General features: G+C 38.3%; 1 protein-coding gene across 5 annotated transcripts in view; it reads left to right on the top strand.

The window, feature by feature from the left end:
- The window catches only part of fus (fusilli), a 192,034-nt gene that overhangs the window by 53,764 nt on the left and 110,770 nt on the right, over positions 1 to 27,500 (top strand). For all 5 annotated transcript variants that reach the window (XR_010852109.1, XM_067098715.1, XM_067098712.1 and 2 more), the window contains exon 3: positions 3,027 to 3,243. Coding sequence is in view for 4 of the 5 variants with exons in the window: in XM_067098715.1 (XP_066954816.1) it covers positions 3,027 to 3,243 (217 nt within the window). In the remaining variant the exon portion in view is untranslated. The remainder of the gene's footprint in view (positions 1 to 3,026; positions 3,244 to 27,500) is intronic.

Here is a 27,500-nt window from a genome sequence, read left to right as displayed (position 1 = left end):
GTTGTTACGGCACTAGTTTTTAATGCATCATTTAAGATATAAGTGCAACAAGAAAACTGGAATAAAAAATGTTTTCATTTAGAGCCTTTAAATGAGTTTATTACACTATTGCAATTTTTGTCTTCAAGCCCAGCATGTTATTTGTCATTCACTTCTTTCTTATTAGGGTACAGCAGCACTGCTTAAACTGTGCTTATCGTAATATTTTTGCTACATTATTTTTTATTTTTCGAGCTCTTTTGTTCTACTTCGTTTATTTCGTTCCATTTTAACACTAGCAGTGTATTACATCTAAACTGTATTGACCCTTTCTTTGACCAATGAATAGGGATTATATTCGTAATCATTAGGTTCATATACTTTTTTTATCGGCTTTTAATACCAACTTTGAGGCTAACAGCTGTTCGTTAGAAGAAGATATTCAGAAATCTCAAACTACGAGTGTATTGTTTCTCTACTTTTAGTAGTTTTAGACGTTCGAAAGAGTTAAGAACACGAATTCCCGTCAAGTGATGGAACTAATAAAAAAAAAAGCTGTGGAAGACTGTTAAATGTCTCAGGGAGTACTCGAATGCTGGGTGTCTGGTTTCCGTGTGTGAACGCTGAGACAAGTTTCTCCGGTTCATTTAACTGATAACTGGGAAATCATATTACTTTTGGACTGAAGAATCATGTCGATAAATCGTAGGAGGCAGGAGTGGTCTGTGGCATAACTAAATCCACAAGTCATATTTGTCTTCACTGTTTGGAAAGTTACTCGTATATTCACGTTTTTTCATCGTTTATTTTAGTGTTATTGGCTATACAGTTATACAATACATTCTTGCTGTTTATTTTATATATAAATTTCTCATGTGCTCTGTATTTTTAGAAGACCTTAAGATTGCAGATGGTGCATTTTTATATTGATTTAATCATCAAATTTTATTCTCGTGGTGAACAGGATCGGTAGATAGAGTTTCTTTCCCTCGTTTTTTCCAACTGTATATATGTTGGCGATTTTATTTTCAGTGTCTGTGTAATGTTATGGGAGATTGGCGATTCTCTCAAAAAATATAAAACAAATTTTAGGGGCTAAAACCCTTCAGCATAATATACCATTCATGGCAACTTAGGTAACGTTATTTCTTTAGTTTCATTTACTCTCTCTCTCTCTCTCTCTCTCTCTCTCTCTCTCTCTCTCTCTCTCTCTCTCTCTCTCTCTCTCTCTCCTCGTATATAGGGCTTGATTCCTGTCACTTTAGTGGATTAGCGAATCCTTTGTTTGAATATCGACTGTGTAGTGGATTTCCGTATCTCATTGACGCTGGCAGGATTTGGTTATCCTTAAGAAGATTATAGGGAACCCTGTATACATCCCTCCCCGTCTTGAATATCACAGCCTCAAGTGAAGTACCTCAGATTGGGTAAAATTAGGTAGGATTAGCCACCATTGTTGTAAATGTCGTCTCACGTATCGAGCGTAAGGAAAAATGGCGATTGTAGGTTGGGAAATCGACTGGCACATGGTTTAAATTTGTGTGGATTGGTTTACTGATTGGAGATTTATTCTCCGAATTTATATCTAATCTTACTACGAGTTTTATATATTTTACTGGTTGTGAGATGTATACTATTTTCTTTCTTGTCTCAAATTTTTGTCTGTTTTTTTATTGAGAGAGATATAAAGGATTTTCTGTTTTTTGTCTTTTAAATTTGGTTTTCTGAGTAAAAATTGTATGTACGATGTAGTTTTTTTAATCTTGCATTTTAAGCATCTTGAGGGGAGAAAACAATAGAGAATAGGTTTTAATTTGTCGACTGCGCGTTTTAACATTATACTGTTATATTTGCTGTGTATCTGATCCCTTTAAAGATACACTCGAGTGAAGATTGATCAATGCGTTATTTTTTATTTCTTCGTCTTAATTTTATATTACTGAGCAGATTTTGCAAGAGGTTATACATGCCACGATTTACGTATACCAACAAACACGTACACGCGCACACACACATACGTATATATACATATACATATATATATTGAAGCTGATATAGTTTTCTTTTGGCTAACGAATAAATTAATGCCCACGTAATTCCTGAATTTTCAGTTGCCAACAAGTTTTTTCAGGATGTAGATCTAAAACAAGGACGGGCGTGGTTATTTTTTTTTGAACAAGCCTGGCGAAGCTAAGCAATACATGATTTTGTAATTCAAACTTTGAGGTTAAACCTTGGTCATGTGTTTGTTCATATACCATAACGGATATATGGCAGTGGTCCTTCGGAGAATAGCTATTGTGATTCTGCTGTAGCTGTAGTTTTCGTTTACTTTTGACCTTTAGCATTGGCATTTTCTGGATTTCCTTTTGACGGGGCTTTTTTTTTTTCATTTTACTGTGTTGCAATTTGTTATCATTATCCTAAAGTAGTTTGCATCATGATGGTTTCAACAAGTGACATATTGTAGGGCTTATCAGTATTTGCATATTTTAGATGATAGTAACAGGAAATATTTTAGTGAGCACAAGCCTATGTTTTTGGCAGCGTCACAATTTGTACTGGATTTTTACGCTATTCGTTTGGGATTTTTTTTCGCTCTTGGTTTTCATGGAAGTAACGCTAATTTTGTTATATCTCAGGTTACTTGCAGTACACATACATTCTATATATATACAGTATATGTATATATAATATATATATATATATATATATATGTATATATAAGTTATGTGTTATTATAGTATATATATATATATATATATATATATATATATATATATAACATTTTGTATGTGTGTGTGTGTGTGTGTGTGTGTGTGATCATTTAGGACTTACTAACGTCCATTAACAAACTTAATTTTGACTAAAATTTGTACTGACAGTCGAATATAATTTTGAAATTGCTTGTTGATCTATCTAGCTTTACTGTATGCTATGATAACTCTCATTACACTCACAGGTTACTATGCAACGTAACAGATATGGTACGTTTTATGTCTTTTGATTTTGCGTTGTTTGATATGTTTTTGTTTTGTTTGTTGCAGTTCGATGCCATCCTGAACAAAATCACAGACGGCGCCACCGACCGGGTGTCGCTGGTGACAGATGGACAGCTTCACCTGCGGCAAGTCATCCACCCGAAGGCTCTGGCCAAGAATCTCAGCCTTCCCGATTATTATAACTCCTTCTACGATATCCGGAAGGAGTTCAGATCCTTCTACCACTCAGAGGAAATGTCATCCATCTCCGATATGATGAACTGTATCCTTTTTTGAACGCTTCTTCGACCAAAAAAAGGGTTTGTTTAATCTGTTCAGTTGTTACGAGGAAAAATTTGAGTAGGTTTGCATTAGGATTTCTTCTGCACATATCTCGGAAGGGAAAATGAAGGCATTCTCTGTTATGAATATTATCATTAATTATAATGGATGATGTTGTTGTGGAATAATTCAGTATTTAAATGTAAGTGAAATTTACCTGTAGCATGCAACGTGTAGTCTTTTCGGAGTTTTGGACTTGAATGCGTGCACGCAATTACAAAGGCAAGCGTACTATGTGTATGCGTATAGTGGGCAGGCAGCACGTAAACAAAGATCAGTGTGTGAAAAAGCGCTGTTCACCGTCGCGTTACTTTGTAATGTAACGTTACTTAGAACGTGACAATTCTTCTCTTAGAACACCCACCCCGTTGCGCCCTTCCGCTCTTCACTCATTGTCACCCGACCGCTCGTACTTGCATACGCACACCCAACCACCCACCCACTTTACCTGTCACGTCTTTCCCACCTCGCATTTTTAGTGTGCATGGCAAAGCGGTGTTGCCATAGAAAGTTCTACCAAATTGGAGTTTTTTTTCCGGTGGGAGGGGAGGGGGTTATGGTGGGGGCGACAGATGATAACTACTTCATGTTACCAGTCAGCGAAAGGTGTGCTGATGAAGTCTTTCATATTGCTTTGTAATTTTCATCCCACTGGTGATATTCTCAGTCTCCTTTATCTGTAAGTGTATCAAAAACTTTGCAGTCTTATTCAGAGCTGTTTCACTCAAGTTCAGAGATCCTGCTATTGCATTTACCAGTACAGGTTCTCACTCTCTCTCTCTCGGTGTAATGATTTCAGAGTTGAAATCGTGCGTATCAGAACAATTTATTTCGATGTCATTCCAGGTATTTTTAAACTTGAATTTATGTAGTCCACATGAGATTTACCGTAATGCATTTGAGCTTTTAGGATCAGCTCTTATATCCAATAGATTTTTTTCAATTCGTCATGCTGCTACTATTTTAACGTTATCTTTTGCTTTTAGATTTCATCACAAGTTTGATCAGTCTTTAGTGTGTATCGTTTAACATTGCCTTTTTAAGTTTTACCCATAATTTTAGAAGTTCAATTTTACCTTATAACATTTTTACCCACATCCCAAATTTATGTATTTTTCTTAAATGGAAGTTGAATTAATATTTTTCCTTAAATTGAAGTTGAAATAATATTTTTCCCGAATTGATGTTAACTTTATTTTTAATTTTCACAACTGTAGCTGTATTACATAAATCCCTTCCGGTTATAAGTGATGCATTAATTATCCACTTATTATCCTTTCTTCTCTGTTGCCCGTGTTCCTTTATTATTTTTTCTTCTCGGTTGCCCTTGTTGCTTTTTACAGTGATTTAGTTCGCTTCCTCCGTGTAGTTTCTGATGTCAGATTTCAAGAGGTACTTTTTTATTACTGAAGTTACGGTGGAATTCGAGAGAAACCGAACTCTTTAGTGAAAGCTATTGTGGTCTTTTTTTAATTACAGTGTCTGTCTAATTCAGTTGCTGTCCTTTCTTCTTGGCTAGTGATGTGATATGTGGGGAAGGACGAATTTATCATTAAAGTCGGTAATAGACGTTGGTTTTCCAACTATTGTAAATCAAATTTCCTTTCACCTAACTCTTGTTTATGAAGGCCTCCATCGGTATCGAAATGAAAATTCAAATGCCTATCCTTATGGCTTTCATTCAGCAGCGCTACTGTTTCTTGTGTTGGAATTGAGTGTCTTCTAACTTTTTAGTACTTATGTTGCAAGATTAACCTCTCTCTCTCTCTCTCTCTCTCTCTCTCTCTCTCTCTCTCTCTCTCTCTGTATTCCACGCGTTTTGCAATATACGAGGCAGCGGTCAGTTTTCCAGATACACGTTGTGAGGGTTCTTCCCTTTATATTCGACATTTTGTCAAAGTTAGCCCAGATACGCCTGCGTTTTTGTGAGGTCGGAAATTTTAACTTTCATAAAAGAGCACAGAAGACGCTTTCTATTGGCTGCTGAACATCAGGTATGAAAACTGTGTTTTCCTATTATACTCTTGGCTGACATACGACGTATCGAGGAGGGATCCTCCTTGGGTCTTGGGTGGGGGCGGGGGAGTCGGTACCTGAACGTTTTTCGGTTGTTCACCTCAACCTCAGGCTTTCACACTTCTGTATTTTGAACAAGAGGACCGGACCCCTGCTCTTAATTTCGATGCAGAGTTTTGTCCTGCACCGTATTTACATTGAGCATAAACTGTTTTGTTTCCATGAGTTATTTGTGCTGCGCCTGAGACAGTGTTTACTGTTTTCCTTGAGGGTAAATCGTTGTGACGTGCTATTGAGTGGCTTTTACTTTTCCGCTTATAAATGATAGACAGAAGTTCCCTCTTGTTGTATGTCTATAATCGGAATAATAATCATTAGAAATTATGAATTATCAAATAGCATGTCTGCAGTTGATTTCCAAGTCGCTTGTGAGGATACCGTTTAAATATTTCGTATTATTTTGATTCATAAGGCAATTCCATAAATAGAGTACATTTTTCATAAACCGTTTTTATTTATAATAATTAGGTTAAATGCTTAAATCGTAAGATGCTGGGTAAGACTGTTATTCTCGAGATGCTTTAGCCACAATCTAGCTCTTAAGTGAGGTCATGCTCTGGTGGTAGCGTATGTAGTAGACTGGTTTTAAAAGGGTGGAAGTTGCCACTAACAGAGATGATCGGTAATACTTCACAGTCTCTGGCTCTTGTAATTTGTCGTTACAGCTATCTCGGATTTCGTGGGTTCGGTTACAGTAATGTCTTTCCCGACGCTTTGTCACACTCTCTCTCTAATCTCTCTCTCTTTTTCATTTTAAAAAACACGATCAACTGTATAGTTAGTAATAGGTTGCATACTCAGTCACTGATCGGAATTCACATTGGCTAGCGTGTACAGTTTTTTTTAAAGCTATGAAGTGCATTGCTATTGAAACAACTGACCATTTATGTTGTCGCATTTGCATTTTTAGGCCGAACAAGAGAACTGGCTTTCTAACATTCCTAGCTGTGGGTCATTCCTACTCCTAATCATGTTTGGTGTTGAATTATGTGCATATTAATAACATAAATGTTTCGAAATTACGTTTGATAACATAGTACTTGATATCTTTTGGTAATAAAGACGGTAGACAATCACTGTCACTCGGTCGAGGGATCGTTGGGCGTATGGTGACGACTCAGACTGCATGAACGTTTTATGCAACAGTGGATTCCCTCTTCTAAACCGAAAAGAAGTTATTTGGCGTTCATTCTTCCTTCTTGTGGTGGACTGAGGGTTTAATTGGAGCCCGGCGGGGAGGGGAGGGGTTGTTGGTGGTAGCATGGGGACCGTAGGGCCAGAGGCTTAGGGTTATATGAGAAGTTTTGAAGGGAAGGCGGGAGGGAGGAGTTCGATGGCAAACTTCTTTCCGAGGGAAAACCGCAGAGTGGAAATGCTCCCCAGTAATTGGTCAAGGGTAATGAAAGAACCAGCCAATCACGCACCAGCTCTTCTTCACCTTTTTCGCTCTTACGCCATCGTTAAAGGTAAATGACTGGTCACTGACTTTAAAGAAGCAACCCCAACCCAAAATCCCCCACCTCTCTCTCTCTCTCTCTCTCTCTCTCTCTCTCTCTCTCGTTGTTTCTCTGGGTATTTTTCATCCTTAGCAAGCGAATGCGTATCATGAGAATTTTTTTCCGTGTGCGTCGAAATACGCTTTTCCCTCTGACAGAGACGGAGAGAATGCGTTTTTCCATGCAGCCTTTCAGTGAAACCTGTAATCTTAAAGGAGCGGTTTTTTTAAAGGGTAAAATCGAAGTGTCTGGGAAAAATGGCTGAGTTGTAACGTCACGGTGGAAAACTCTTCAGCGTTCTTTCAAACTACCAAGGCCTCATAGTCAAGGTTCAAGAAGTGTGACGTCAGAGGAAGTGAACTTGGACGTAGACCATCCTGGAAAATCATTAGATTTTTTTTTTTCGGTTTGAAGATGTTTCATAAACTTATATTCTACATTCTCTATTTTGGGTGTACGAGAAACTTCATTTATTAGGGATGCTCATAGCTTTAGTTAAATTACGGTATTATACGTCTAATTGTCGACTTGTACTAGTTTGCTCCTATTAATTTTCTAATTGTTACTTTGTAATGTAATGTAAATATCTGTATTGGCTTCCGTGTTTCTCCAGGCACTGCGTGTTATTCTTTCTGAATTCCTTCACAATGATCCAGTAGAGCTGAGAAGTCCTTTTGTGTTAAAAGTAACGAATGCACAGATTTACATGAACACCCTTTGTTTACCGTATTTCACTTGTTTTGAGTCCATAAATATTCAGTGTGAATGTAATCTTTTCATGTAACAGCACTGGAAAACATACCTGCCTCAAGGGAGCAACATTTTATATGAAATCCTACGTAGGAAGTGTTGGTTCATTTTACTCGAGCCTGGCAAGTCAGGAATTAAACGTTAGAATAAAATATATAACATAAATATTCCGTAAAAACTGCCCAAAGAGCGTCTGTGTTCTCTTGACCCCATTCTGCACATATGTTGGAAGGAGATTGAAAAGAGAAACTTAATATAACGAGCAATTCTTGGTAATGCTCCTGACCTCTTCTTAGTTAATCCAGTACAACAGTTGATCCAAGAAAGCTGTTCCTCATCAGAAGAGCAGCCTCAAATGTTACGACCTTCATATGCACTGAAATTGTTTTATTTTCCTTTATTCTTATTTTTTTTTTTTTTTGTCCCACTGAATTTTCTTTGTTATCCTTTGTTCTGTTGTGTTGTTTGCTTGAGATTGCCTTAGACTAAAGGCGAAAAGATCTTGCACTGCGTTATTTCACTTTCGTTGTGGCTGTGTATATACTGGGTTATTTTTTATAACAGTCGTAATTCCTGTGATAGAAGTTTTTATACAAACATTCATACAGGTGTATATATATATATATATATATATATATATATGTATATATATATATATATATATATATATATATATATATATATGTGTGAAATACCTAGGTTATACGAATCCACTCAGTCACTTTTTCTGTACTTTTAGAGTACGCAGATTAAGAAACTTTTACCTAGTCAGATCATTTTTATTGGTTAGCTAAAAACTCGCAGCCCACTCTCAGTATGGATGCTGATTTTTGCCTGTTAGTTTTTTCGATGCACAACCTGTTAGTGGTTGTTTCTCTTTGTGCGAGAAGTTAGTTGTGGTTTCCCCTGAAACGTCGTAATTTTCTTTTCATCTCTTGCTTGACAAGTATCGTCTTTTTTCTTCCTCAATTATGGTCGAGCAGATGGCGTTCTGAAACTGATTTGTGTGTCCTACGTGATTTGGTTCCTAGATCTTGTAGTAAGAGAGAGGAAAAAAAATATGGATTTTGCCTACGAGTTTTCCAAACCAGTTACGTTTCATGTTTACGGTTTGACAGAAATTAACTTTTTCCAAAAAGGTATCTTATCGTTGGCTGGAATCTTCTAGTGGTATGTGCACCAAAGACTGCTATATATGGAAACGCATTTCACAGAATTGTACTCCAGCCACGTGACATTTCCTGAGTTGCCTCTTTGTCTTGCTTTCTTTTTATCAGAATAAATTTATTATAAAACAGTCTGTTACATGAACTAATGTTTACTCTCTCTCTCTCTCGCGCGAGTTTAGTCTAACACGTAATTACAGTTGCAAGTGAAATTTTCTCCCCCATAATAAGGCCTTTGTGGCTTAGTCATATATAATGTATTAGTCATGAGTCAGCCCCCACATTTTACATCAACAGATACGGCATCCCAAGCTTTATCGCTATTAATTTGATATGTGGTGTGTTATGTAAATCATGTAACTTCACTGCTCGTTAGAATTAAGGAAGAATTTTACAGTATGTATTTATTTCAAAATATATATTACGTTCATGATCACGACCTTAAATCACTGTTTTAGCTGCTCTGCTTTCAGGATAAGGAAATGCCGTCAGGTTTTTTTTCCCCCGAAGTTAACGGAGTTTGGAACTTACGGATTACATGTGCTGGGTGCATTGAAGTCTCCACTTGGAGCAAGCTCTCTCTCTCTCTCTCTCTCTCTCTCTCTCTCTCTCAGTTGTGTGGAATTTATTAGCAATATTCGTCATGATTCTGATATTTGATTTATTTAGATCAAATGATGTCCCATTTTGCGTGTTTTTTTAGAGACTGTTATTTAAATTGTATACCTTTACTGTGATAAGGCAGTCTGTCGTCGCTCGTTCTTCACGTTATCTTGTTAGTTTGTTGTCGTTCATTGCTCGTTTGGTCTTAGCGCAGATGAAGTGCATTTACTCCAACCCGACACGCACCAAAGCCTCAACACAACTGCCTTAGACCTCGTGGGAAATTCTGCTCACTTAATGGTATCCAGGACTCACGTCTTTGATATGCGCAGCGGAAGTTTTATACATTACTCCAAAGAGCGTCGTTATCTTGAACCTCCTTCTCCCTAACTTCTCTTTCATTAGTCATTGTATGACATGGCTAATAGCAACCAAGAGCATAGGAACAGAATAAATGATGACTTGTAATTAAGCAGCTTGAGTCTGTTGAAGTTGGACTCAATTATGAGTGTTGTGTTTGTGGTCCCAGATTTTCGACTCCTCCCGAACCCCCCCCCCCTCCTTTTGTGCCTCCTTCCTCCCCCGTCCTCGATCTCAACAGCCGGATGGCGAGTTGCCAAGACATCTTTTTTTATGCGTTGTTGGGATGTCGATGCTTATGCTCCAAATGTTTAGTTTTTGATCGAATTAGTATTTGTTGTAAGGAGGTTGTGCATTTAGATTAAAGTTGATAGAGTGAAGTTAATGTTTACAATGTTTTTTCTCTCTTTTTGTGGTTCAAAGGAAAGATTGGTTGTCATGAGAGATCGTGATGCGTGTCGGGAATTTTCCTGGTCAGAGACGCTGACGCAAAACCATACAGAATAATTTTTATCATCAGTCCTTGCAACAGCTCCATCGACGTTTATCATTCCCCATAGAATATGCCTAGATAGGGGACTCGTGGTGACTGGAGAACTGTTGCTAAAATATTAATATTCAATTCAAGGGTGTTCGAAAATGACTGTGCCCTACCCCGTAAGGAATGTGCCAGGTAGTAGAGGGAAGCTGGTAAGTGGCCTAGAGGAAGATTCTCTCTCTCTCTCTCTCTCTCTCTCTCTCTCTCTCTCTCTCCTTCCTTGTTGTCACATCCAAGTTCTGTACTCTGTCCTTGAGTATTACTAAGAAATTAAAACCAGTTTCAGTTATCTTTTTCCTCTTTGAAATTGTGTATTTATATTCACAGGCTCGGTTTAACGCGTACGCGCACACACATACACGCACGCACGCAAAAACACGCGCTTGCACACAAGACCTCTTTGTCATTATATATATACATACATATACATATATATAATTATGTATATATATATATATATATATATATATATATATATATATATATATATATATATAGTTAAATATATTTCATTTGTTTAAATGTTTAAAATTTTCAGCTTACTGTTCATTACTCATGCACGTTTGTCATTTATGAATTATTTTCTTCCGTAATTGCAAGCCCATGAATCATTCTAATTACATTCCACGAGAAGTTGTAAAGAAAGAATAAAGCTTCGCATCTTGCTAAACTCAAAACGGCTCTATCATATTTAAAAACTAACCGCAGTTTTGTCTGTACTTAACAAGTAGTGTTTGTTATGTTGCTGTAGTTCTGCATTTAGTTGTGAGACGTATTTTGTTTAAATCATTTTCATTGTATCGCTAAAAGGCGTGAATCGCCAAATAAAACGTGTACTATAGGAAACGAACTTTGGAACTGGCAAGATAGACAGACAGGTTATACGCCTCAGTAAAATATGTTTAGCCTATAAAAATTGCAAATGTACTTGACTTGATTAGATAGTGATAAGTCACTACTAGGAAGATTAACAAGCAGAATAATCTGCAAGCAGCGATTGCTCTTTACTTTGTAAAGGGGGAAGGGAGGTAGCCCAGGGATACCAGAAGAGGGTGCGGGTACTGGAAGTGGTTTGCTGTTTGGAAAGTGTTCATCGTCTTCAGCCCGCCCAACGACCGCCATAGTCTCTTTATATTTTCCCATACAAAATGCAGATGGGATGGACAACTAAGGAATATAGGAGGGGGAGAACATAAGTGATTTACAGCTTTTGTTCCTTTAAGTGGTCGTTCTGTTTTTCCCTTCGCAGGAGATATGTGTTATCTCAAGTTTGGGTACCGCTTCATTTGTATGTTTTTAGGGAAGAGTTAATGATTGTAGTTTTATTTTTGTAGCAGTTTTTGATGGCCGTTCCCTGACTAGATTTCCCTTTATCTTTTTGTCGGCTTTGCATGGCAGCGAAGAGAAAAAAATCCTAGTTGAGACAGGGAAAGGAAAAAAACAACGGTTTGTATGATCCAACACAATGTAAACTGATTTTTCTCGTGACAAGACTCATTTTAATGGCATGTTGCCTGTCGTGACTTCTGGCAGTGGCAGTTAAATCACAGAAGCGGAAGGAGGACCAACCACGCCGGTGCCCTTTGGTTAATAGCGACAGTTTACTGAATCGCTTAACCTCTGGGCTGTTGTGCACCACAAGTCGGTCATTAGTTGTTCAAATAAGGAAAGTGTTCCATGTTGCATGGATTGCCAGTGCAGTGCAAAAAATCCATAGCCTGCGTTGATGTGAGTGGTCATCGACACTGGTATTCACTCCTTTTAAGAAATGCACTCCTGTGATAGGCGCTTTTCAACATTCATTTCTGCACTTAAAGTGACGTTACTGCCATCTCCTCTCCCTCTTTTCTCTTCTCTGCCCAAAATTGTACAAATTTTCCAGCAACCAACTGTCCAATAATTTTCTTTTGACCCTCTTTCAAGTGTCAACACGTTTTCCTTAACCCTTTCTGAATTTAGTGTGTACGTCAGTATACACCTTTACTCCAACTGCAAAGTCTCAACGTGAACACTCCTAATTTGTTTGAAAACTTATGCTCAGGCAGTTTGTGGGGATCTTCGCAGTTCCGACTTAGAATGCCAATTTTTATTTCTGGGAAGTTTTCCTCATCATTCTTTTGAATAACAATTGATTAGTAGGTTCACTTTCCAATTTCTAAATTGGATTTAAGTCGGTCGTGCTAATGCTTTCTTTAATGCTGAACTTTGGGTTAGTCTCAGGAAGCTGTTGCGCCCATACTGCCAACACTTCCTTCGTGTTTCCTTTTGCACAGTATTGCGGAAGTCGCGAACATGAGAGTCAGTCACTCATTCCATTGACCTTCATGCCTCATTTTGACCCATTATAAACAGTTCGTTTCATTCATTTGGGGAATGTGGAACTGGCGGCTTTGTTTGCGATTGCTGCTTGTTTGTTTGTCGTCCCCTGAGAATGTCAAATCCGTGAACGCTTTCTGCCAGTAAACAGGTTTGATTCTGGGCGGCTGTATCCGTCCCCTGTCTCTTCACTGTAAGGAGAAAAAGATGGAATGTGTTCTTGGGTGAGTCTACTTCTTAGGGGTCATGAAGTAGTTGCAGAAGTACTATTTGGCACAATGACTTTTTACTTAATGTAATCTGAATGTTTTGGCGTTTAAATGAGTTTACTTGATGGCTGAATTTGATGTACATGGGTGATTGGCGTAATGAGGGAATCAGGCGGAAGTGAAATTCGTTCCAGAATGTTTTTTATAAACAAGTTCTAATGCACGGAAGAAGTTAATGAATATGCAGTGAGTATGAGTAAGCAAACTGCAATTAGTATTACGAAGACTGTTGAAACAGTTATTCCGTTAGTCAATGAAGATAGGTAGCAGGGAGATTGAGCTGAGCTTTAATGGGAATGGCTAATTAATTCTCTGTCGGGTTGTTTTGCCTGAGGATGGGCTGTCTTCAGCATTTTAAGTTTTTCGATTGATAGTTTCGTTATGGTGTGTCTTTACCTAATATATAGATATATTCCCTATCGATGCTTTTGGTGTTGACAAATTATGGTGTGTATATTTCTTATTGCAATGCAAAGCAACACACACAACACACATTCAGAAGACGATCTTCTGTTACGTTCAAGTAATGCAAGTGAATGAGATCATTTGTATGGAAGAAAGGTTGAGGTGTACCTTATAATTCTCTGACAATGCACACGAAAGTGCGCACTTAAATGTTCATGTGAAGTATTTATTTTCACTTTACGATGCAAATGTGAAGTTCATGGGGTTTCTTTTCAAGTTGGTTGGAAGTATTATTGTCTCCTCGTTCAGAATATTTATACATATCAACCAAGAATAATTAGGAAATTCTTGCATTATGGTTTTCTATACTGAAACTTATTATAAATATTAACCTTTAGATATACCATACCTTCATTTCTGTTGTCTGTGGTTTTTTGACATTACACTTTGAAGAAATGATAGTCTTGGTATAAGATTGCCCTGAAAATAACGGAAAGAGTTCTTATGGATTGTGAAACTGTACCAGCATATGGGGTGACAGACTGTCAGTTGTGACAGAAGGAATAAGAATATAAGAAGCTAGAGAAAGTAAGGGAACGCTATTTTGTTTTAGTTCGTCACACAGTGATTTCGATGCATAAAGAAACGTGCGGAAACCTGACTAGAAAATAGAATGAGGTTTTGTTGTGGCGTTGTCCATTAAGATTGTTTACTGCTCAATTAAGAGGATGGCGGTCAAGTGCGAAAACGTGTCAAAATAATTTACTCGTTAATGAACACAGCCAGAAAAAATTTGGTTAATCTTCTAGGTAATTACTTTAAAGTTAAGACAATGCTTAATTATTCACTGGAATGCATGTGCATACCAGTTATCGTTTTTATTATTTAGGAAATCCATTGTTGATCAAGTAAGCCATCGTTTTCAAACTTATTCACATTGGGGCGGATATCGTATTCACACTCCTTTTGAATCATTGAATGTTTTATTTTATTATTTTTTTTTTTCGTGGGTGAAGAAATGCAAGTTTTGGTCGATGTCTGCTCAAAGTGCATTGAACCGCAAAAATGGGCTTGAACGAGTTTCAGGCTTGAGATTGAGCAGGTAGGGGAGGGGGGTGTTGAGTTGATGGCGAATTCTGGCTGAGTGAGTTTTACCTCGCTTCGGATCGTTATTGCTATATATGGGCTCTCTCTCTCTCTCTCTCTGATCCCACTTTGTTCTTATCAAGAATCTGTGCTTTCCTGTCATGTATTGAAATTGTTTCATCATCATCATCGGCAACTATATTGCTATTTTTAACAGATATTCTGTGATACATTTCGTTACTTTTAACTCGTTAAATCTTTAACACTGTATTATTTAGTAGTTGTTTTTTGTCATTGGAAGTTTTTATATATATTCACCGTATTGTGTGCTTTAAATTAAAATATTTTATATACGGTGGTATTTTATGTATTTTTTATTATATTTTTGGTTTAGGAAGAATTTAATTCATACAAGAAGGAAAGTCCCCCTATAGCTTTGCAACCACGTTTTGTACACAAAAAACTGTTTCAGATTCCTCACCGTTATGTCACCTATCCTTTACTTATACACTGCCACTCGCCTGCCAGTTTGATTTTATTTGTGTTTTTTTATGTACTCCATCAGCTTATTAAACTTTTTTTTCCACTGATCCTACAGCAAAAGAAAAAGTTTATCAGAAACCTCCCGATTCAAACATATCTTGAAAAGTACTTTCACCTTTTCTCCTTACATGTCCAAACCACACAGTAATCATACTCAGGACTACTTCTGAGTAGAACATGTTAGTAAAACTTGCCTTTTTTATATTATTTCTTATTAACATTTAAACTAAGCAGCACCTTTATACTAAGCAACATGTAGATATGAAATCTGATGAAAAAGTCACCGTTAAATTTCATACCTACGGACTCCCTTGGCCTGCAGGTTTTATATAACTACCGTTGTTTTCTCCACTATTATGGCTGAAGTCTTCCCTCATTCATCCATCAGGGGTGACATAACCCCCAGAAGTGTTAGTTATTTCTTTTTGACATTTTTTTCCCACTGGATTGCATTTTCCCCGTTGCGTTCATCAACCACAGTTTTAAGCAGAATTAGGAAATTTAACGGAATATTTTCTTCTTACAAAACTGGACATCTAGTAAATTTCTTGTACTAACTTAAAGAGTCATGTTGTAATTACGAATTGGGATGATTGCGAAAGTGCAAATGCTGACCATTTTTTCAGCCCAAATCTAAATTTTGGCCTTTCAAGTGCATACAACAAATGAGTGATGGCGAGCGATCCGTTGCTTTTGGTTTAGAGGACTATGTTAACGATCCATTATTTGCCGGTAACGACTTTCCAACATGGCATTCTTGCTTCTGTAAGTGCACTTTTGTGTTCGTTTTTATCATTGTGGTATATTTTAATTCTCTCTCTCTCTCTCTCTCTCTCTCTCTCTCTCTCGATATTAAAATTCGCTTAAAGGGTTCTTTGAAAAATTATCAGCATAGTGTCTCGTAAAGTTAGTGTACTGTTCTTCTGTAAGACTGCCAAGACAGCATATGAAAGTATTATATGTATCCGTTCCTTTCCCATATTCTTAGCAATATTGAACTTGTTTTCAAGATAATCTTGCATCGCGCCCATAATTACAAGTTGATCAGTACTTATGCATATGTACGGATCTTTTATTATTCTGGTCATAGTAAGTTAAGTCTGATAGGCAGGCATATCATAGTATCGTGGTAAGATGGAGCGACCCCTTGATTATCTCCAGAGTGAGTTGACAAAGCAGTCCATCATCACTTCAACAGGGAGCGACCACCTACTCATTTTCATTAAGAAGAGAGAGCCGGGCAGATTTTGGTGTGGGGGCATCATCCGAATCGTGGATCATTCTCAACCTGTTTGTTCCCCGATCCGAGTCTTAAGGTACTTGCAAGTCAGGGAGTAATATATCTGATCGGCTCTGACTTGGAAATTAAAATAAACCTTTTCGGGCGCATCGAGTCTCTAGGGTTTTTGTTGCTTTTACTCTTTGGTACACTTACTTCTGGCAAGCTATTTTATGGAGATTGGTTCTCGTCTGCTTGTCACTGGGAGAGCTCTGGGGCAGTCGCTTTGGAATAGAAAGTTGTTCTTCAGAGTGGGTGCTAGGATTCTCTCTCTCTCTCTCTCTCTCTCTCTCTCTCTCTCTCTCTCTCTCTCTCTCTCTCTCTCTCAGTGTGATCACAGAATTAGCAGCCCAAACGCTGCGTGTGACTTGACAACAAAATGGTTCTGTGCAAGAAAGCTATGTTGGGCGAGTTCCGATTTTTTTTCTTTTTGTTGGTTATATTGCCGTCACTTATGGTTACATCTGTAAATGTTCATGCTGTACTTTTTTTGCGTGTAAATTCCTGACAATAATTAGTTACTAAATGGAAACTGATATAGTTAGTAAATAACATACTTGTGGCAATCATCTTCCAGCTGTTGCGATTCCTCTAGGAAATGGTGGTTTGTCGGAACAGAAGGTAATTTAAACCAGTCGCCAAAAAATATATATCCATAGATTACATAAAAACATTGGCCCTGTGTAGTTAGAGCAGCCCCTAAGAGTCAGGTTTGGTGTTGGTGACTGGGGCCATCGAACCTGCCGACTCCGTTGCCTGATGTATGAAGAAATTGTGAATCGTACTCTCCATGTTTTCTTTGGGGTTAGGGAAAGGTGTATTTTGTTTGAACATGATAAGATGTTGTCTATGTATTGGTTGAGGCTGCATATTTTAAACGGGAATTTGTATAACTGGAAGTGAATAGAGGATGCAAATGTATTTTTGCAGTGTTTACTTTGATGTGTATTGTACGATAACTTTCAGGTTTTACTGTAGATAGTTGTCATGGGTGGCTGATGTGTGAGAACCTGGCTCGTTTGAAGGTTGTTTTTATGGCATGACTTAACCTTTGCAAGTAGAGTCGTCCCTTGTTTTGGCTTCCCTCCTCCAAACTAAATCTTTCTGAATGAGCTTAATAATCATATCTTTTAGATGTATGTGTTACTTGGTAGGCGGAAAATGTTTTATTTACGCTTCGGAAACTCGAAATGGACTGCCTGACTGACTTTCCATGCCATTGTTTGAGCGGTTGACAGTATATGCTTACATTATTTCTTGATTAATGTGAACTTTAAAAACAGTAGTGGATTTCTGGACCACTAGACCAGTCGATGCCTGTCATTCATAGGGTCACATGTCGCTTTTAGAAACTTATCAAAATTCAGATGCACACGTTGACGTATCAATACTTCTCATTTATCAAAATTTTCTCCGGCTTGTCACAGGATTTGCATGGGGAATAATAGACAGAACTTCTTCTCTCTCTCTCTCTCTCTCTCTCTCTCTCTCTCTCTCTCTCTCTCTCTCTATATGAACGCGTCAGACGTTTAGCTCATATTAACCCTTAATTATAGAACGAAGAGACAAATGCCTACTGACCCACTAGCTGACCCTTGGGGTTCTTCGTGGGGTATAGTTAAGGTTGAGGTAACCTATGAGGACATTGACACCCTTTGACCCGCCCCCTCGCATACCCCCTCAAGTTGCATGCTGACATTTAGACGTTCCACTGCCCTAAAATGTTTCGTATTTGTGATATTTTTTGGTAATGGCGGTCCAAGTAATGTGAGTACGGAACGTATTTTGTTTTATTTATTTCGTTCTTGTTGGACTTACTGGCGGCCTTTGAACAAAACGCTATAAAGCTTCGGTGATCCAGACCACAGAGAATTTCGAAATGGAAGAGTAATGTAGATAATATATCAGGCAAGTTTGAAAGTAAAAGATAGCATTGTGGATTTAGTAAATGTGCTTGGTAACATCTTTTGAGTGCGAATATTCATTCACGAAGCCTCACATTTGAATTTGGTTATTTCCGTATATGATGTACAATAATATTAAATTAATGCCGGAAGGTGTTTATGAAGAATTTTCAAACATTAAGGAAGATAAGCGCTTTTTAGTCCAGGTGGCAGCTCAAATAAAAACTAATGCGAATACCAGACTCTTGCCCCGGCCACCTATCTTTTCTGAAGAGCTAGGCAAAGCTTCGAGAAGGAAACCAGGGAAGAGTAAACCTCATGTCAGATTGATTGCTATGAATCGAATCTCATTTGTCATGTTAATGTGAACTTGAAGGTAGAGGTCGAGCACTGAAGTCTTATTTCACCGATGATTGCGTACGTCAGATTCATGTTTTGTTTTTCTCTGTTCAAGGAGGGTACTGTGTGATCTAAACCCAATGTTTTTTTTTATACATTACCGTTTTTTTACGTAAGATCAGCGACCATTGTCATATTGCACGTCTGACGGAGTCGCGTTTTATCCACAAGGAGTTGCATAATGGACGTTCTATTGTCTTGCAAAAGCGGAAAGTTCCTTGACTGGAAGGACGCAATACTATTGCAAGTTCGTCCATTATCTTGGGTGGGAGTTTGACACTTATCTCTCCTTGTGCTGACAGACCTTGGGCGAGGAGACAGGCCTAAGAGTAACAGTTTTGTTGTTCGTTTGTTGAAATCTTGTAAGTAGCTACAGACCAGTGTTTGACTTTACTGAATTGTTATTTCCGTGAGACATGGTGTTCGAAAATTTATCATAAATACGTCCAGTTTGTATGCGTTTTACTCTTTACTTAATCTTTTATGTAAATCTTTTATTGTTTCTGAAGCAGGTAAAAGTATTTACTATAGCAGGTCTTTTCGTGATCATATGGATACACGTCAATAAAAAACTTTTAACAGATGGCAGTCAGTTTGGTAAAGCTTTTTGGCAGGGAATGCAGTGATTGAATGTTGAAAGTTCTATCGAGAGGTTATTTCCATTCATTGTGAAGAGTCTGGTAAAAGGCCTTATTAATGAAGGAGACTATTATAATATACCATAATAGAAAAGAAGCCCAACAGACCGCCGTGGACAATGACAAGGCGCTTTTTTCACCTGCGTCATTTGTTATATATATGGCATTCCAGTCGACCCCGTCTGATACTCCATCGACATAGCATTACCATACACCTGATTTTATCCTCATCCTGCCTTTCTCGGTTCTTCAGTCGGGACTTCCACTTACGGTGGAGGAAAACATCACCAGGCGCAACGCGTCATCATTTTTTTCTATTTTTTCTGGGAAGTAACGGGAAAACCTCTATATACAGCTGGGATATTCTTTCAGGTTATCGACGCGCTCTCTACTGAAACGTTTTTGATCGCGTGATGAAGTTTTCATTTTGCATTATCATCTGCGTTGTGCTTCAGGTTTTGCATGCCGCAGTTTGATAGTAGTTCAAGTCGACCCCAAGTTGTGAAAGAAAATGTTTGAGAATTGATGATGATCGTTTCACGTCATCTTCAGATGCCTCGACGCCCACTCCTTCCTCTGATAAAACTTTGCGTCTGGGTTGAATGTTAAATTGTCATTCTTGCTTTTCTCAGAACTTCGGTGTCAATGATTATTTCTTTCTGTAGCCTTCCACCTTGGCTCGCTTTTTATTTTGTCAGACTTCCCTTTGTTTTCTTTCTTGACAAAGCACCGTTAGGAAGCACCTCAAAGGCAGGTCATCTGTGTTTCAGATTTCTTGGTAATTGGCGATTTTGGCAAGAAGAAAAATTTAAATAAAAATTAAAGAACAACTCGCTTTTTGTTGCTGCAGGCCCGAGTAATTGCCACATTTATTGTCAGATTCGGCCTTTTGTTTTGACCGTCTTTTGCCATTCTTTGCCATCCGGCGTCACGCTCTTATTGAGCCCCCCCTTCCCCAGTCTCTCTCTCTCTCTCTCTCTCTCTCTCTCTCTCTCTCTCTCTCTCTCCATGGGTGGGGTAGACACCCATTCAGTTGGCTTGCTTTTGACAGTTGCCAGAGTTTTTTATGCAGAACCCAGTTGTTTTTTTCCAAGAGCAGACAGAATTGTATCGAAGTTTTGTGAAATGGCTTCAGGATATCTGTAGTCACATTTCTTATTTCCCGTTTTCTGCTGAGTTTTTTTTTTTTTTTTTTTTTAGATTGAACAGTTTATTTATTTGGTGTAGTGCAGGATCGCCTATATTAGTAAATTCATTTCACTTTGGTTGCGGAATTCTCTCTCTCTCTCTCTCTCTCTCTCTCTCTCTCTCTCTCTCTCTCTCTGGTTTGCTGATAAATTTAATGTTCCCCTAGTTTTCTTAATGCATAGAAATGACATAAATCTCACTTAAAACGTGTTTAACCCATTTAGTTTCTGGTATTTTGCTTCTAAAGTATATTTACGTCGTTTCCTTTGATGAGAAAATGAGGCAGTGACTGAATTTTCTAATTTTACCAATCAATACTGCTGTAAAGCCTCGTTAGACGTGAGTGTGGTGAAAGACTTACTTTAGCTGAACGTATTATATATTATATATATATATATATAATGTATGTATATGTATATAATACATACATATATGATGTGTTATATAGATTATATATGTATATATATATATATATATATATATATATATATATATATATATATATATATATATATATATATATATATATATATTTCAGTTATGCATGCATTCACAGATAATTGTGTTTTCTTTTTCCGCTCGAGCCATCTGTAGTGGGTGACTTACTCTGCAAAGTTTATAGGGCAGACTACTGTCATATGAATGCTTATTTTCAATAATAGTAGTAATAATAAACGTAAGACTTCAGCAGTCTTTTTCCAGGGTGCACAAGGATTGAAATAGACCTTTTGATACCATGTCTCGGGAACCGTATCTCAAGCAGATGGTTAAGGAAAATGGTACCTGTGAGTGAGTTGTCTTTCCCGAGCATCACGAATGGCCTAGATTCTTCCCATCCCCACCTCTCTCTCTCTCTCTCTCTCTCTCTCTCTCTCTCTCTGCTTCAGGTTTGCATAATAAAACTGCTTGATACTCCATGCTTCAAAAAAAAAAGCAAAGAATTGGGTAGTGCACTTGGTGTCCAAACCACACCGTTATTACGGTTGATGGTCGAAGAAAGCACTACACCTCAACCCAGTGGTAAGAAGTATTGGTTGAATGGGATCACTGGCAGTGGCGAGAAATCGTGCAAACCAGCTCTCCTCGAAAGCAGGAGAATTTCCCAGTTTTATGTTCGTTAACGTTTGGTTTCAACCGTTGTGAATTGCGCTCGACTTTTAAGCACAGAAAGGCTTTAATTGTATAAACACGCACAGGCATATGATAAACAAGGAGTTACACATAGCAAAATATACGCCTTTTCTTGCTTGTGTGATCCTTTAACTTCTCTTTCTAAAATGTTTTCAACATGCTTTTGGTGGATGGGAATTGAAGCCGGCCTTATGTCAGCCCGGGCCATAAGTGTGTTGTGGTGAAAGGGAGTCGGAGGCCTGATGTGGACATCTGGAATTTTTCCAGTCAACAGAGCTTTAGGGTTGGTTATCAGTCTATTGGTTATTTCATTCGATTGAATCGCGGATTGGCCGAGAAAGTTGTTCCTAATTTATTCATGTATATTTATTTTTTTCTAAAAATGGCCGTTTTAAGTTTAGCAGTGAAAATCAGCATTATCGTGCAGTGCAGTTTTATATTAAAGTTAAGTATACCGACAAGATACCAGGAATGCTCCATTTTCGTTTTTAGAGGTTTAGATGTTTTTTATAAGGTCTTGGGCTTGTTACAATATTTGTTCCTTGAAGAAATTCCTGTCTGGGACCATTGGATATGGTGAATTCTCACATTTTTTTCGGTATGGGCATTTATCACTGTTTTTGCACGGTGGAAATCCGGTATAATCGCATTCTGAAGAAGCGTTGGTTCCTGCAGTTGATCTCGTGATTAGGGTCAATACCTAATTTCTTGGGTAAAGCAATGATCGTTTTCGCTGGGGAAGGTAATGACCTGAGGCACGCCGGTAATTGAGATGTAATGTTGTGGCACTGTGATACAGCTTGTTAGCTTTTGGTTAATTCAGCCAAAATGGGTTTTTTGGTAGAAAGGTCGAACCACATCCTTTCGGTGGTTAATTTCTTTGTAACCTCTCTCCCCTACCACCAGGCTTTTTGTCTTGGGACGGTAGGGAGTTTGACTACTCTCTCTCTCTCTCTCTCTCTCTCTCTCTCTCTGTTATGATTATAGTTGAGAAATAACCGGTTTATTTACTATAGTGAAGGTTGTATTTTATGACAAAGTTACTCAATATATTTCCAACGTTTAACTAATGTACTTAAATGGTGGTATTTTATACAATTTGGGTCACTGGTATCGTAGGTTTCACTCATAGATAATGGAAAATATCAAGATATTCAGGTAATTCATAGGCACGTCGTATTTTTGTCTACCATTAACTTTTGATAGCAATTACCCCGACTTGCATCCATTAGTTACTAAATCAAGGGTTTGGATGTACTATATCTAGAGTGAGATTTGCCTTTTATCTTGCTCACGCAGCCGCTCTTCCAGGAAGTTGAGACGATTTTGTTCGTCCCGTCAACGTTTCACATTAAAGGTTTCCTTCTGATAAGACCAAAGACATAGGAATTATTAAGTATTTTGACCAGACTTTTTTTTTATGTATGCAAGAATCACAAACCTCAGTTATTGCTTTTCCACCTCATCTTGGTAGTTTTACCTTTTTGTATTTCTTCTTTCAAACCTCCCCACTATATAAAAATGAGAGGGACTGTCTCGCCACCAACAGTTTTTCTATATTTTGCGTTTAGCACCCACACTTTCTCTAACGCTGTGAGGGTTGATTTTGTAATCTCTGTTATATAATTTTTTCAAATTTTTCCATCGCAGATCCGGAAAACTGTCAAGTACTAGGGAGTCAACAAGTTCCACTTTTCCTACACCCATGCAAACATATAACACACCCACCGTTCTGGCTTTGGTTTAGACCTCTTTTTGAGACCTTAGTCGTGTTTTCATATATGGTCAATCACTCGAGGCTTCCTATCTCTGTTTTAACCCTAGAAAAGGCTGGGGTGCACCTCATGCTGCACTGTAGGCATATTTAAAGCCTTTGCAGCGTGCCTTCGGCCCCCTAGTTTAGACCCTTGATCCTTTACTGTACTCTTTCATAGTCTCTTTCCATCTTGCTTCCACCCTCTCCTCCTAACACTTGATTCATAGTACAACTGCGAGTTCCTCCTGTTACACCTTTCAAAACCTTTTAATGTCACTCTGTTTCAGCGCCGAATAACCTCATAGGTCCCGGGGCTTGGCCTTTGACCAAAATTCTGTATTCAGTTCTGTTTTATTAATACATCTTCATTTATTGTTTCTGAAGAATAAGCCGACTGCCTTGCTTTTCATGGTTATTGCTAACTTAATTATGAGCAGTTAAGAATCTCATTAAGAAAAGGATAGTACAAAAGGGGAAAAATTTTTTGAATTAAGGTCAAGAGAACCGTACATTACTTGTACGTTGTATGCGCTAATCTGAAACTGGTGTGAATTTTTTTGTGATTGATGTTTCACCAGTGAAACCTTTACTGCACGAATTTCTTAAGATTGCCGGTTTCCTTGGCAAGTCGGGAAATCTTGACTAAAAATGCCAAGTGGGAAGAGGACCATAATACGTCATTTTTTTTCTAAACCTGAGGATAGTTAGATTATAGAAATCTGTTGCGACGACAACTTGTGGCAGCCAGCCGAAATGCGGCCATGTGAAGGTCGGAGTCACGTTCTTGAAGTGACGCTCATCAGTGACGCTCGGTGTTTATGAAGCCCTCCGGTATTCATGGCTGACAAACTTTCGGCATTTTACCGCAAGCGGAAGGGCAAAGAGGTCGACGTGGATGGCGATGCCATGCCGCTGCCACTACTTCCTCTTGAACTGCCACAGCTTCATGCGTGAATACCATGATGGTCGTTGTCGCATTGCTCTGTAGCTGTTCCGTAGAGAAGTTTGAAGTATCCCGCTGGAAGTGGTTAATAATCGGTAGGAAAGTATGAAAAGTACTGCCAGTTCATGGCAGACCCCACTTACACATGCTTTTGGCGCTGCATTCATCGTCAGCTTCACCTTTTAGTTTCACCGTATCCTTTGGAATCTGTTAAAGCGGGTTGCATATTATCCACACTCCCATCTTTTCTTGTTGGTTATCAAACTTTGAAAGTCACTTTAAAATCTCTGTCAAATAAAAGGATTTACTTTTTAAAACAGTCCTCATGTACCTTTAGATGAAACCATTGACATAATATTTGTGAGGACGCATTGATCGCCCCAGTTCATTGCATTCCATGTGAGGCGCTCTTCTTCCTGGAATGACGAGTCAAGTTCCGTTGCATTTGCCCTAATTTCTCGCCGCGCTTGCAAGACTGCTTGGGTCACCTCCCCCGGGGATAGGTGGTGATCTTGCTCAGGGAAGCGTGTCTGCGCGTACGCATTAGCATCACATTACAATTATCTGTCATGACTCTTTATGGCCTCGTGGCTAAATAAGATTCTTGAAGCACAAAGAGCAACAGAGGTTTGGGCCTCGTAAAGGTCATTTGCCCCAGTTATATAAATCTCACGAATCCGCCTTAATTGTTCCTGCCATATATTGTTATGGCTGGTAAGAAGCAGAACCGAATGGCCTCTAATAGTCGGGTTCAGCAGTCCATGGTGTATCATCGTCGAAAAGAAAGGAAAGAAGTTATTCTTTCCAAGGGGTCACGAGCCCCCTGCCCCATAGGAAGTAAAGTTTACTAATATATATATATATATATATATATATATATATATATATATATATATATATATATATATATATGTGTGTATATATGTGTGTGTGTGTGTGTGTGTGTGTATGTACTTGATTTGTGATGCAATTTTACGTTTTATTGTAATGTTTTTGCGGCTTTTCCGGTATACTTTTTTTTTTCTTTCCGTCCTGTAGGTTTGATTTGAAATGTGAATATCTAGTAAATTTAATTTATTTTCCGTGTAAATCGTTATCAGTGATTTATTTGTAAACTGGTGTGTGTGTCATTCATAAGATTGTTATTTACTTTTATGTCTTCGTGGAATTTTCTTCCGACTGACGAGAATGGTTGCCATGTTGGGTGATCCTATACTATAATGGAAAAGATGTAAGCTGTTACGGATTGCAGTTCAGCTTACAGCTTCTTGAACCTGTTTGGAAGTAGAAGACGGTTAAGAAATGAAGGAAGTTGACGTTCTGTGTTCTAGACTGGGCTTTTGCAGTGCTTTTGGAACATAGAATTCCAGTATTGACCAAGTCCCCTTGGTTTAGGGTATAATCGGGCACACGCTTTTTAGTCTTTATTATACTTAAAAATTTTTATGTACACCCTCGGGCCAGTATCATACTCTGTAAATGCTGATTTGTCACGTGAATGGCTTCTTGGCTCTCCCAACTAGGAGTGAGTATGCTTAGAGAATAATGGATATGTTAAAAACTACATAAGTCATGAGGATTGATCAGTCGTCTTTTCCATATAGTTCAAAACAAGTTAAATTAATTTCCTGAAGGGGTTGTGTCGTCATCCTGGCTGATGTTTGTGTTCTTGAGGTATTAGATTGCCGTGTTGGCCGTGTCCATTTTTTTCACGACGTGATGGAATGTGCTGCTTTTCAATCTTCGTTACCTCTCCCCCCCCCCAACCTCATCCATCTCTAACCTCAGCTTCGTCTATCTCTTCTATTTTCTTTCAGTCTTTTTAGCAAGATGCGAGGGTTTTGGATTATGGTCTTCTTTTGTTGGGGTTCGCCGTCTTTGTTGCCTTTTCCCCCTTTCAGTAAATAAGGGATACAAGTGTATTGTGCATTCATTTACAAAGGCTCCATTTTCTGTTTAATTGTAATTTGGTGTCACTTCATGAATCAAGGTTGACTGGAAAAAAAGGATGGTACAAATAATCGGCTGTTTAAAACAGAATCGATATCATGGAATAGGTGATATGAATTTTAGCTGAGGATTTTCAGAGGTTCTAAATTCCTAATATTTGTTCCACAATTTTTATTTAGATTTTAGATATTTGACTCTTTATGGAAGTCGTGTGTTTTTAATTCTACCTGGGATTCGTGTAAGCATTTTGTGAGCCGTGATTTCGCCATTAACTTCATGTGATATTATTCTCTTGATTCCCACTGCTGTCCGTTCTCCATTGTTTACTTACTGAGAGTTTTATAACCGTCATTTCACGTTATCTCGTGGTTACCTATTCAGTGCACGAAGACATAAGATAAGTTTTGCTACAGGATTCAGATGAGTTTTCCTCAGTATTGCAGTATAAAACTTAATTGTGCGTTTTTACTCATCGAACAACAGGTAAGCTAATTGACGTCTGTAGGTGTAACAAGAATAAAGAGTTTCAGTATAACGAGCATAGAAACTGCTTGCCAATACACCCAGCAAAGAAGCTGGCAAATTCTATATTTTGACGATGAAAAAGCAACATTATTAAATGGAAAACTGTTTTATACGGTAAATATAACGTTGATATTAGTGCTCCTCAAGGAAGAAAAGCAAAAAAGTATCCAGTTATGCTTATTATAATGAAAAGGTTGGGAAATCTCAGCCACACATCTTAATATGAAAGGGAAGGGAAGAGAAATAGATGAGGAATTGATCGTTACGTTTTCCATGCCATTTTAGGAGACTGACCAACACATGTTTTCATTGAACTCGAGATTAAATCGACAAAATGTAATTAGAGGAGACGAAGATTTATCGCAGGAACGGACGAACGGCGTAATTACCGGAAATCTAGACGATTTACTCTGAAATTAATGTCATTGTAGATGGAGGAGCTGAAATAGATAGCATAGTGGCGAGCTAGTGTGATGTATCGTGGGATCTTCCAGTCTGAGATTTAATTGACTTCCCAGAGTCATTTTCTCGGGTTCCGAGAGGAAGGCTTTGTTTTGGTCGTCCGTCCGTCCGTCGTTTATTGTCGTCGTGTCATGTTTCTTTGGGAAAATTCACCCTCTCTGCTGGTATAGTGGTTAGTGTCGTGGCATGCCACTCAGATGTCGTGGGTTCGCGTCTCCCCCAGGGCGATGAAAAATCATTGGCTCTGTATCATGATCAGTTACTACTGCAATGTTGGGTCTGCGGTGGAAGGTTGAAACCAACATTCTTTGGAAGCTTGAATTTCAAGTCAGTGGCCCCTGTGGGCTTGCAACTCATCCACTGAAATAATAATATACTAGGTGTGTGTGTGCGTGTGTGCCTGTCTGTTTGCGCG

This window comes from Macrobrachium rosenbergii, chromosome 55 (assembly GCF_040412425.1).
Source record: "Macrobrachium rosenbergii isolate ZJJX-2024 chromosome 55, ASM4041242v1, whole genome shotgun sequence".
NCBI classification, from domain to species: Eukaryota; Metazoa; Arthropoda; class Malacostraca; order Decapoda; family Palaemonidae; genus Macrobrachium; species Macrobrachium rosenbergii.
Note: the sequence above shows the minus strand (reverse complement) of the source record. Positions and strands in the feature narration are given on the sequence as shown.